Raw genomic sequence first — 13,398 nt, forward strand, 5'->3', positions numbered from 1 at the left:
AACTATGCTACCATCACACACATAATGGAGGACCTGCATTGCTCACATGTTATCACGTATCCCACTATGCCAAAAAAACACTGTCTGGGGTGTGCTATCCTTAAAAAATATTGCCCTCTTGGTTCTTCTAACACCCACCACTAACTCTGCCTTTATTATTTATGCATTCAATTCGTTCACTCATTTACTCATCCCTTTAATTTTCTCTTTGTATTCCTACTTCTGAAACTTGGGGAAATTTCTAATTGTAATAATATCTATATAATAAATGTGACTGAGAGCTTCAGTCTTATGGTATAAAAGATAAGGTGTTTCACAATCTTCCCTGAGCACACATGTGAGCCTTCATCTGTATCTCTTTCCCCCTCTTCTCTCACCCTAAACTCCATTCCCTGGTTCTAAGCCACATATAACTACTCTAGGCTGCCCAAACTCACCATGCTTTCACATACTGACTTGAGTCTTCTCACATATTTTAACTTCTGCTTAGAATTCTCTTTCTCTCCTCCTCCAACCAGTTCACCTCATCTGGCAAATTTCTTCCTATCTGTTCATCTCCAAGTCAAGTGTCATTTCCTTCCAAACTCTGCTGTCCCAGCAAACAGTAGTACCTTCCTCCTCTGTACCTTACAGAACTCTTATTTATACCCTCTGTCAGCCCACGATAATTACTTCCTTACTTCTCTGCTGTCCCCCAGTTGCTTAGGAGCTCACTGAGAACAGACGTGTTTTAGCTTTGTACCCAAAATATCTATCTCAGTTCCTAGCACACTGTAGGTTCTTCCTACTCTTTGTTAAGTTGAAATTGATGTGGATAAAATTAGATTCAAGGAACACTGAGAATCACCATTTAGCACACTAGGGACAAATTATGCATAACTGTGGTATCCCAAATTTGAAACCATATGGAACTCCAAATCAGTGACTTGTAGAGTTAAACTTTTTCTTTATTTGAATAAAGAACATTGCTCATTTTTATATTGTGAATGGACATTAACATTTTAAAAATCTTTTTCCCATTGACAATTTTATTTTTTTCTCATAAAAACTAACATTTACTGATAATTACAATTATGAAAACAACATAAAATAAAGCAAAATGCAAAAACAGAAGTTTTAAATCAAAAAGAAAATCTGACAATAATACAACAGAGCTTTTGTCGTTATTGTTGTTCAGACTAGGACATAAAATTACTTTTAGAATATCACATACCTAAGCTACTTGTCTTTATTATTTTTATTAATTTACTAGCTGTGATATCAGGATAATAGATTTAGTTATACTAAATATATAACTAGTTAATTAGTATATACTAATACTGAGACACAGTATTAAATATCCTGGGGTAGAACTACAACGTAAATTCTGGGTTAATGCACTAAATCAGTGCTCTCTCCAGCAATGCAGCACAAATACGACAGGGTCTATATCTAACAAGTACTAACTCATAAAAACAAGTATGTCTCATTCACCCATCTATATCTATGCTTGCTGAACAGAGAAACAAAATGATGAGTAAATACATAATCACATCAAGCAGCAGCTGGATATCCATACAGGACTGTATTTCGGTATTTAAAATATCCCATTTGCTCAGTCACTCATTACTCATTCACCATGAATTAATCAGCTGTAAATGCCAGGCCTTGTTCTCAGCATTGAGGATAGACACCAAAATGCTTGTGTGACTATGTGAGTGATTTATAAAGCACTGGGTATGTAAATACGTGCACTTATTTATAGGAATGGTATCAAATTCCTACTTGTGACCTTAATAGACCTTATAACAGTGATCTGCAAAGAATATTTTCAACAAACAAATGCTAACTGGTAAATCTGGGAGTTGGTGTTTTTGCCAGTACAGTGAGGTTTTGAAGGAACTGTAATGTGAGAGGGAAGACTATGCAACCTTCCTTCCAAACCCACATCCTATATACACATCCAGGGTCTGGAGCATTCAAAATGACTATGACCAGAACCCCTGCTTCCCTGTGCTTTTCAGAATGGAATGGTTAGAGGAAATTATCATCCTCTTCCTCTTGTAAATAATAAGCCCTCGGAGAGGGGAAATAAATGGTGTTCCAAGTCTCTCTTTCAGTGAAAAGTAGTGAAAAGTGGCAAGATGCCTGGTACATCCCACCAAAGATGCTACTGTAGCCAGCAGTTTCCATTCCACAAAAACGGATTGACTATTGACTGGGTGGCAGATACTACCAGGTGCTGGAGACACAGTAGTATGCCAAGGTTATATCTGTAGTGCATCAGAAAGTCTCAAAGCCCTGGCTAGAATCAAAAAGTTCTGATCCTTGCATAAATGTGCAAGTGTCCTTGTAAGCCCATCATTATGCCATATATTGAAAAACACCTGAAAGATGCCTTCTTCCTAAGGAATATTGCTAGACTTTTGGGAGCTTCTTAGAATGCTTTCTTCCCCCCACCCCCACCCACCAGGAAGCTATTTATGCTCCTGGGAGAACTAGACTCAAAGGACACTTTGCTGGGTGCTGCCAGCAGAGGGGAGACCAAATGGGTGATAAAGAGGTAAGACAGAAGACCAGGAGCCAAGTGAGCTAGTTTTTAGCTGATCTGTGTCTGCCACACATTGGATACCTGAACTACAACCTAATCCTGAACAACTATGTTAATCTGGGTTTGCAAAGTGACCTCAGAGAACTATGGAGATTTGGCTGGTGCTCATGAAAAGGCAGGTCTCTCTCTGGCTCCCTCCATGAAGTGCTGTAGTGTTTCCCATTTTACATCATTCCCTGAAGGGAAGAATGTTCATGAAAACACTGAGGACAGCTGGGCTGCTTGCTGGCAGGTTCTGTCTATGATGGCTGAGCAAAAGTCATTCCTCTGCTGGTTCTAAGAGGTCCCTATAGTCCCTATAGTCCTAACTGCCATTGGCTTCTCGCCCTGCTCCATGGCTCACAGTGAAACCTGGCAGGGAGTGTATTTTTGAAAGAAGACTCTCAGAACCACTGTATCAAATGCTGATTCATCCATTTCATTCACTGGAACCATGCTCACCGCACAACTGCTCAGTGCCCCTCAGTGTTAGGTACCAAGAACAAGGCATGGAAGACCCAGAGTATCATCATATATTCTTTTAACCCATTATCTTCATCTGCATGTATCAGGATTCCATCTGCAAAGACAATCTGCCTGACTGCCCTGATTTGTTCTTTACAAATGTATTTAAGAAACTGCCTTAATGGAGGGAAACTACATGTGTTTAATTAGGAACAGCTGTTAGAAAAGAAACACAAAGCTGAGGACAGAGCTCAGCTCTTAGGCGGACCTTGCCGTAGACAAAAAATGAGGGCCATGGGACTAGAGTGGCACAGGACAGGTCACTTGGTGAATCCATGGTCCTGAAGGGTCTGTCCCTGCTACATGATGCTGGCAGGCCAGTCAGAGCCCCTTATGCTTCTGGTGTTAAGTTGTTGTCCAGATAATTACAGAAGACTTCAAGTCCATTGTCCTAGAGCCTGCCTCTCCAAATCCTTGTGCATATTATTCCCAAAACCAACATAGGAACACAGGTCAGATGCTGTCTCTCTCTTCCTCCAAAGTCTTCAGTGGATTGCCACTGAGTGTAGAACAAGGCCTTACTTCCTCTGCCTGGCATTCAACAGCCTTCCACAATTGGTGGAGAACTGCCCCCTGCTCCGCCACCCCTCGTTGCTGTCCTCGCTACATTCCTGTAGCTCCTGAGGCTTTCATCACATGACTCATTTTCCACCCACTGTGCCATTGCCCATAATGTTCCTTCTGCCTTGAATTCTCCCCTCCACCATCATCACCATTCTCCACACATAGAAATTAGAATAATCTATGTCCCCCTCAAATGCTACTTCCTCCACAAAATCCTTCCTGATATTCCCCATTAAGAGAAATTCCTGATTCCTTTGCCGGTCTACCACTTCTTTTTGTGGACAGACCATGTGAGGCAGAAAGAAAGATGGTCTAAGGTAGTGGCAAAGAGGCTAGACTCTGAAGCAGACTGCCTGGGCTTAAGTCCAAGCTCTCATATCTATCTACTGGGTAGTTGTGAAATAGTACTACCTGTCTCACTGGTTGTCAGTTATTAGAGAGAGTACTTCAGAAAGCATGTGACACACAGAGTTAAAATTATTATTAAGACAGCACTGATCTCCTACATCTTTTCTTATCTCCTGTCTCTGTTCCTCCAATCTTACTCTTACCTATCTCCCAAGAATATGCTGAAAATTAGAGGAGAAATTGTATGTTGTCTGCATTGCCTTTGAACTATAGACATTAAATAAATGTCTTATGCTTATATGGTCACTCCTACTACTATTAGTACTACTGTCTCTCCTACTACTATTACTACTACTATCTTTGCTCTGATGCCTATACCTGACATCTTGGTGTCTAGAGAAGTCATTCATCACTGTTTGTGGAATGGGTTACACCCATTCAAAAAGAAGCAGATAAAGAACTTTCAGTAGGAAATGAACCTCCCCCCTCCAGTGGACAGAACAATGAGCAGTACCACTTCACTGCCCTTCTCTCCTCAAAGCCCCTGGGAATGAAACTACACATGTTACTCACAAGAATCCCGCGGCATAGGAATCTGATAGGTTGTTTGTGCCTCCAGCTGAGGTGGTCACCACACCTTCAAGCCAAATCTTCTTTCCTGGGGTATATGTATTAACCACCTGTTCACACAACAAAAGCAGAAGGGGATAGGAGATTTTTAAAAGTTGTTTGCAAGTGAGAAGGAAGACACATTCCCTTGAGGGAGTTCTGCCGATACTCTGCTCCCAGGTGATCATGATCTGTGTTTTTTCCATGATGATTCACCCCATATGGTGAGCTGGTATGTGCATGCACATGTGCACACACACACCCAATGCACACACCCAACACACACACAAGCATTTACACTGACATGTGTCCACTCAAAGAAATGATCATTTTTCCCTAAATAAACCCAAGTGAAAATATGACTGTTAGAACAGCTGCATTTTCCAGGATGTAAGCTGACACCCTTCACTGGAAAGTATAAATCATGTGATGTTTCGATATTGACAAGTATCGAGAAGGAAATTTTCTTAATACTCTGTTATGGAAGATCCCAGGATGAGTCTACTATCTGTACCTCAGATATCATAAATCATGACGGCAGAGGTCAGTGTTTGGGAGAAATATTTTATAATCACCAGGGCACGTATGTATATTACAACCACATTTTGAAAGTAACTGCAGTAAGTATTAAAAAAGATCACTGATCCACAGGTGAGAGATTCCACCTCGGCAGCTTTCCAAGCAGAGGCAAAGCCTCTTGTTAAGAGGTGAGCCTTCGAAGTTTTGAAATGGCCCAGTCTCTGGTCCCCAAGTTGGAAGCTGGCCAGACTATCCAGATTAAGGCCCAGATGCCCCAGACAGCAGTCTGGCAGTACTTAGGGATAATGTTGTACTCTGGGAAGCCCCTGGAAGGAGAGTCTGAGATAAAAACTTATCTATAGAGTCAATTTGGGAAATAATAACAGGGAGCAGGAATGAGGAACCGGAGGACTAAATAAGGGAAAAGGTAAAACCAGTACCAGGATGTGTTTTCAAGTTGGCAACCACTGTTGGCAACTTGTACTCAACCCCATAAGGAACTTGGTAAGAGTCTTATGAACTATGTGTTGGAACTTTCTCACAGGGGAATTCAAAGAGAAGCATACTTATCCCTTAGCTCTTACAATCCAAAAGGTCAAGAGTAGTCTTGGGACTGTTAACCTCTGCTCCTCTCCATTACCCCACTAAACTGTGTAGGCATGAGTGTTGAGCAGGTTCCCTGAGTTCTGCATCTCTGCCTTAGTGCAGTCCCAGAGCAGGAAATAAGAAGTGAGGCTGTACCACATCCCATGGGTGCCAAGCTGGTGACAGTCTGTGCACCTGCCAAGCTCTGGTCCCTGTAGCAATATTTAGTACAGGACATAGAAAACTGAGAGGATGCCAGTTATGCACAGGGGAGCTGGATAAAGCCAACAGTGTATTTAGATCCTATGGCCCAACAATTTTTCTCTTAGGCATACAAACCAAAAGAATTCTTCCTCAGGTTTCTAAGGAGACAAGCATGAGGATGTTCACTATGTCATTGTTCGATACAGGTTTGAGTTGCTAGAGGAATGAAAAAGTAAAAGGTGGTGGATATATACCATAAAACATTATACAGCAGTTGGGAGCAATAGAATCAATGTAAATCCAGCAACATGAATTAGCTTTAAAGATTTAGTGGTGAGTTAAAAAAAAATAGCAACAGAATGAGATTTATGTCACAATATTATTTAGGTAATTACTCATTCACCTCCACTAACACTAAATAGTTTCTAAACATACATGTCTCTAAAGAACATGTACCAAACACAGAAGGAAAGCATGCTTAAGAGGAAGGCGAATGTGAACAGAGATTAGAGATCAAGGTGAAAATTAAAACAAAAACAAAAATTAAAACAAAAGGCTTTGCATGAACTGATGAGAATCTGCTATAGTTGAGAAGTGGATTTTAATTTAAATCTCTGCACTACAGACCCCCAGAAAGAAAAAAAAATAATAATGTGAGATGTAGCATAAATGCCAGAACTTTCCTTTTCCCAAACCTGGAGGCAGACATCAGCAAACAATCATGCTCCTCTTCTCATCTCTCCCTAGGTATAACTGCTTGTCCTCTCCCTGCATCTACTAGAGTATTTGCATTATCTGAGACCTATTTTAGAATCAGGGTTGGCAACGTGCTCAACCCTTTCAGGAGAAAGTGGTGAAAATATTTCACAAATTTGAGATGAAAGTAAGGATTGTGATCAAGAATGGAAGAAAGAGCCTGAAAATTGAAAGTGGAGGTCAAATTAGAATGTTATTAAGAATTAAGTACAAATTCCCCGTCCCCAGAAAGAGAAGAGTCATTGAGGATACCACAAGGTTGTTCTCTCTCCCTTCTCACTGCTCACAGTGCCCAACCCAACAGGAACTGGAGATAATATTAATAAGAAAATAAGGAAAACACCTTAAATGATCAAACGACAAAGCCATATGGTGAAACTGGATTGCACTGAGGGTTTCCCTCAAAATGTAGGGTTACAAAAACTCTCTGCCTGTGAGAAACTGTGTGATCCTTTTATAGCTAACTAGCGTGGAGTGACACATTTGTGTTTTTCTTTTTTGCCTTTGGCTTCCAGGATATACAGAGTTTAATTTTTGCTCAAAGACAGAGAAGGCAAAATAAGGCAGTTAGAGAAAAGGGGTTAAGCAAAAGAAAAAGGTAAAATTATAGCATGATGAACCTTGAAGTCATTAAGCCAAGTGAAAGAAGCCAGACACAAGAGGCCCCATATTATATGATTCTGTTACATGAAATGTCCAGAATAGGCAAGTCTGTAGAGACAGAAACTAGATTAGTAGTTTCCTAGGGCCAGAGAAGGGGAGGGGAAATGAAGGCAGTGGGTAATGACTACAAATAGATATGGGGTTACTTTGGAGGGTGATGAACATGTCTAAAATTAAATAGAGGGTTTCATAATTCTGTGCATACCTTAAAAACTACAAGTCTACACACTTTTAAAGGGTATGCACAATTTCATGGTATGTAAATTTTATCTCAGTAAAATTTGACTGTGTGTGTGTGTGTGTGTGTGGTGTCATCAGCAAAAGGAGAGGTAGAGTCTAATAGGCAGATAACTACTGTGGAATCAGTAATGTACCCTGAAGTTCTGGGTTTTGCCACACACTAGCTGTGAGATTTGGGGCTTGTTATTTTCTGAACTTTCTTTATCAACGTGTGAAGCCATGCACTGGGAGTAGAGGAAACTTAAGTTCTTTCTAAATATAAATTGTTAAGCTGATCCCCTTACCTCCTATTCCTCAACAGTCAAGCGTCTCTTTGACTATGTGAGTTAAAATTTCATAAAAAACAAGAAACAGAAAAAAAGAGTCAAGATGAAAGTAAACAGTGAGAGTGGTAGAAAAAGCCATTGGAGTAGATGAAATTACTTAAGGAGAATACCTAAAAATGAGACTAGATGGCTAAGGGTTTCCATCCCCAAACATTAAGGCATTATCAAATGCATTTATTCATTTCACTCAACCAATACTTATGGGGTGCCTGCTGTATGCCAAAAAGACTCTAGGGGCAGAAATACAGCAATGAGTGAAACAGAACAAGGCTCTGCTCTCTTTGGCTTACTATTAGTCCAGTGGAAAAGACTAACAATAAATAGTAAACAAAGAAATTTAGAAATAAAAAGAGCTAGGAAGAAAATGAAACAGAATAATCTAAGAGAGAGTGACTTGGCAGGAGGGGCAGGAGTGGATACTTTAGATAGTGCTCAGGTCACCCTCCTGAAAAGTGGTATCTGAGCCTAGACCTGACTGAAGATGGAACCGGCCCCTTGATTGATCTGCAGGAGGAGCTCAGGAAAAGGACAAGATATGGAAGCAGGACTGTTGTTTGTAGAACCAAGAGAAGACCATCTGGAGTACAGTGAGTAAGGGAATGCGGAATATGTGGCATTTAAGAAACAAAACAAATGAGGAAAGGGGAACAAAAGAGAGAGAGACAAACTAAGAAACAGACTCTTAACTATAGAGAACAAACCAACGGTTACCAGAGAGGAGGTGAAGGGGGATTGGGGGAAATAGGGGATGGGATTAAAGACTACACTTATCATGATGAAAATATAAAATAAAATAAAATAAAATAAAATAAAAGCAGTCTTCCTGCTGAGGAGGGAGCCCAACCCAGGCCTTGATTCCAGCACCCTGGGATTATGACCTGGGCCAAAGGCAGACACTTAACAACTGAGCCACCTAGGCGCCCAGTCTAGCTCTTTTAAATGAGGACTTGATTCTGGGAAATGGTTGGATTTGTAAAATACCGTGTACATAAGATTCTGCAGGGACAGAGACACTGTATAAATAGAAGTTCATCTGAATGCTCTTCTGTCTTGCAGGGGGATTCATAAGTAAACAATTTATAAACTGCTGTTATTGGTGAGATAGCACTGAGGAGTGGTTTGGGGCATGGACTTTGCACTCAGATTGCCTGTGTCTGAATCCTGATTCTATGGTTTACTCACTGTGTGACTTCTCTGAGCTTTACTTTCCTTAGTTATAAAATGAGAATAGTAATAATATCCATCTCTGTGCATGTTATGATATTTAAACGACCGAATTTTTATAAAGCACTTGGAAAGTTATCTGGTTTATTGGTAAGTTCTTAAAGTCAACCGAATGTTAACCTAGACCACTCGCCTTGTCTAAAGCACAAGAGTTGGGTTCAGGGCGCCTGGGTGGCTCAGTGGGTTAAAGCCTCTGCCTTTAGATCAGGTCATGATCCCAGGGTTCTGGGGGGCCTCTCTGCTCAGCAGGGAGCCTGCTTCACCTGTCTCTCTGCCTACTTGTGATCTCTGTCAAATAAATTAAAAAAAAAAAAAGAGTTGGGTTCGGATCAATCTAACATTAGAGTTGGCTGCTTGTCTTTTGGACATGTTTGTGGAGGTAGGTAATAACCCAGATGTGCTAACTAGCAGGGAAAGGTCTACTTAAAATTTAAAAGGCACATGGATAATTCACATTAACATAATTAGCATTCAGAGTAGTTCATTTACTGAGTAGTTCATTTACTGACTCTCAGCACAGGAGTAATTTCCGTCCTCTACTGGAGAAGCCATGTGAACAAAACACACAGTGAGGTAGGATTTTTATGTACAACTTAAACCAGCTTTTATGAGATGTTCTGCAGGGGAGAGATTCCTAGAAAGTATTAATACTAAAGGCTCTGGGATTAGTTGGTACAAAATCAACAAGGATTTTCTGAGCATTAGCTGTTGGGGACATAGTGAGAGGTTTGATGAATTGTGTGTCTATGATGAGCAGAGACGACCATCATGATGAAAGGTAGGGGAGGTACTGAGGCTGCCGGCTGGTTAGGACTGGGGAAGAAATCAACATGGGCAGAAGAGAAGAGAAAAAAAATCCAAAAAAGCACTTGGAACCAGCTGCAAAATTCCCTTAGAAAGTGAAACTCTAAGAAAGCGAGGGCTATAGTTCAACACTGTGGTTTTCTGAGTAAATATGATTCTCCCTGTGCTGGAAGAGAGAAAATTGGAGGACTGGAAAGAACAAGGGTACAGTTCGATGTGCTAAAGAAGGTCATTTTAAGGAACACGTTGCCTGGGGACAGGGAAGAAGTACAAGTGTTACAATTACTGGAATGAGGGTAGAGAGGGGCTGGGTGGCAGGCTCCCTTTCAAGGGTTCTGTTGTCCTATAAGACTTCTGCCCTTGGGCTCAAGTGGACAAGGGAACTGTGAGGCACCCACAGAACAGCTCAGCAAGTGGCCAGTGGCTGCTCCAACTCTTTGGGGCTGCTGAGGGCAGACTGATGTGAAGGGAAGCCTCCAACTCCCTTCTCTCCCATCTGAGAGGTTGAGGACATTTTATATATATATATATATATATATATATATATATATATATATATGTATGTATGTATTTTCTTTGAAGTTATATTTTCCCTGCCACTTTTTTTTTTTGAAAGGTAAAAGAGAAAACATAGGAAAATAACCATTTACGTGGCACATTTTCAAACCTGGGCTTCCTTTTCCTGTTTCTCAAAAATTGTGACCTAAGTCTTTAACAAAGACGCCCAAGAGCCTGTTTTCAGCCACTGGCTGTGCAAGAGATGGTAGCCCTGTAACAGCAGACATGTTGTTTATGGTTATCCAAACCCAACACCTTCCTTAATGAGAAAGGAAGCAATAAAACAGGAATAGTGGACAGGCCAGCTGGGCTAATCAGCCCTGGCAGGAGGCCCAACCTCCAAAAGAACCTGGAGCCCATTAATTCCAGCATCTCATCTACTTCGAAATCAACCTTCCCCAGGACCTTGGGAAGAGCAGTAGCTCTCTGAGTAACCAGAACTGGTCCCCTAATCACTGGTTAGAAGGCAAATAGCTTCAGGAAGCTTCTTAAACCTCACCTATGCACAGCCCTCTTCTCGGTGGTACCCCTGCCTCTTTGTTTCTTATTGTATTGACTAGAGGTCCAAGTGAGAGTTCAATAATGTTTTTTCTGTCCATTCCTCTTTCATATTTTTGACTCTAACATACCTACTATATTAGAAGAGAAAGGGATCATTCCATTTTGACCCCTCCTTCTTCACTGTCCCTTGCTAAGTCCTGGATCTTATCTTTTCTCCCTTGGTCTGCCACCTCTAATCTCTTCATCCACAAGTTCATCCCCCATGCTGCCATTTGTTAACTTGTAAGGTTCCTCCGCAGCTTCAGAACTTTCACTGGCTCTCCATTATTGGCAGAAGCACTCAATCATGTGCTCACAGAAGTCTGTGTTGTTAGTTGGAATATATGCTATGTTAATATTGAACACAGCTCTCTAAGAAATGGTTTACTTAAAAATAAAAAGAATAGGAGTGCTTGGGTGGCTCAGTCAGTTAATTGTCTGCCTTTGGCTCAGTTCAAGATCCCAGGGTCCTGAGATGCAGTCCCATATTAGGCTCCCTGCTCCATAGGGAGCCTGATTCTCCCTCTGCCTCTGCCTCTGCCTCCCTCTCTCTCTGTCTCTCATGAATAAATAAAGAAAATCTTTAAGAAAATAAAATAAAAATAAAAAGAATGGATTCTAAGATGTCACAATAACATTCTTTTCATTCACTGAAATTATGAAATGTTTCCCTAACTGGGAAAAAAAGCTAAGGAGCCAGTAAGTACACACAACCCCTAGTCTGTTTTACTGATTTGTCCCTGGGAGTATGTTAGACATCGCAGAATGATGATGAGAACCACCAGCCCTCAGGATACATGCCAGCTGCTTCATTTAACTTGGTATCGTAGACCCTTCACAATGACCGCTTAGCTGCCTCTTCTTCCCTCTCTTCCTACAAGACCTATGGTTCACCACACAGAGTGGACTTACCATTTTCCAACTACATGACCTTCTTTTAGGTTTTTACTGATTGCCTCCTCCCCTACCCACATCTCATCCATATTACCTGATTTTTTTTTTTTTCTGGCTTATTTCAAATGTTACCTCCTCTGTGAAACTTTCCTCAAACCTTTAGAAAATTAACTCATTTCTCTGGACTCCGAAGTTCTTCAAAACTATCTCTAACCTTGACCTTATTAAGCTGAATTGTAATTTTCTGTTTGTCTATCTGTCTTCCCTACTATAATATAAATAGCTTGAGAAAGCCACATTTTTTTTTCCTTTATAGATACCTTATAGAAATAGCTAAGTACCTGGCACGTTGCTTGACAGTTACTTTGCTTATTAAATACCTGTTAAATAATATGATAATGAAATAATTTATTTGTTAATAAGTGGGAGAGATATAATATTTTACTGATGAAAAGGCTAAGTTTCAGTGAAGATAACTAAAAATCTCAAAACCTTAAAAGCAAACACCAAACCATCACAATTCCAGTTCAGGGTTCTGTCTACTTTCTATTTGAATTTTCTCATTTGAGGAGACCCAGAAGCTTCTGAGTAACTAACCTGCCTCCATATTTAGTATGTCCTTCTTAGGTTAGACACACTGCACTATTCTGAGCTCAGCTATTCCAATATCTCATCACATTCTTCCTGATTTATTTCTTCTGTCTGATGTACTTCCTGTCAGTTTCATTAATTTTTTTTCTATATAATTTATATTTATCATCTCCCTGTTCCAGAGTGCCACATTTACCCATTTTCTTTTGCTATCAGATCAATTTTTAATTTGTGGCTTCTGTTTCTATGGCATTTTTAGGATTTAAAACTGCATTCTGTTCTTATTATCTCCAACCACAGAAAAGCAACTGTATGTAATTGCAACAAAACGTAAAATTAAAATAAGAGCATACACAAAAAAGATAAAGTTCCAGGGAAGGCAAGGAAAGTATTAGCATATGCTAAAAAATAAGGTAGATTTCACAGAGTCCTAAAGTAAAGACTATGTTCAAGGATAAGTGCGAGCAGAGGGAGAGACTGGACAGCAGCTGCTTGCATAAGAATGACTCTTCTTCTCTTCCCAGTTCTTTTCCATGAGGAATCAACCCAGGCTTACTGGACAGTCTCCCCACTGACAAGTCATAGTCAAACTCAGAAGTAATTTCCTCTCACTCAGGACAAACCCTATAATCCTCCCACTTCCATGTGGAAAATTGGAAGGTCACCACAAGTAGCCTCTTCCTCCTGAAGAGGTTTTTTTGCCCTAAACCACGATTTGTTCCCAGGGCCATTCCTCCAAGTGTCCATGGGCAGCACATATCCCCACATTGTCACTGCCTTGCACATAACGGGACCTCACTGCATTGACCAAAAGCCTTTGTGTGTGAGACATAAGAATGAAGTCCAGTGAATGAATGCAAATCACTCCCAGAAAAGCCC

General features: G+C 40.6%; 1 protein-coding gene across 3 annotated transcripts in view; it reads right to left on the bottom strand.

Annotated features, from left to right (window-relative positions):
- Window positions 1-13,398, bottom strand: part of HPSE2 (heparanase 2 (inactive)) — a 768,592-nt gene that overhangs the window by 147,815 nt on the left and 607,379 nt on the right. For all 3 annotated transcript variants that reach the window (XM_046028031.1, XM_046028030.1, XM_046028029.1), the window contains one exon: window positions 4,580-4,686. In XM_046028031.1, the coding sequence (XP_045883987.1) occupies window positions 4,580-4,686 (107 nt within the window). The remainder of the gene's footprint in view (window positions 1-4,579; window positions 4,687-13,398) is intronic.

This window comes from Meles meles, chromosome 13, assembly GCF_922984935.1.
Source record: "Meles meles chromosome 13, mMelMel3.1 paternal haplotype, whole genome shotgun sequence".
Lineage (NCBI taxonomy): Eukaryota > Metazoa > Chordata > Mammalia > Carnivora > Mustelidae > Meles > Meles meles.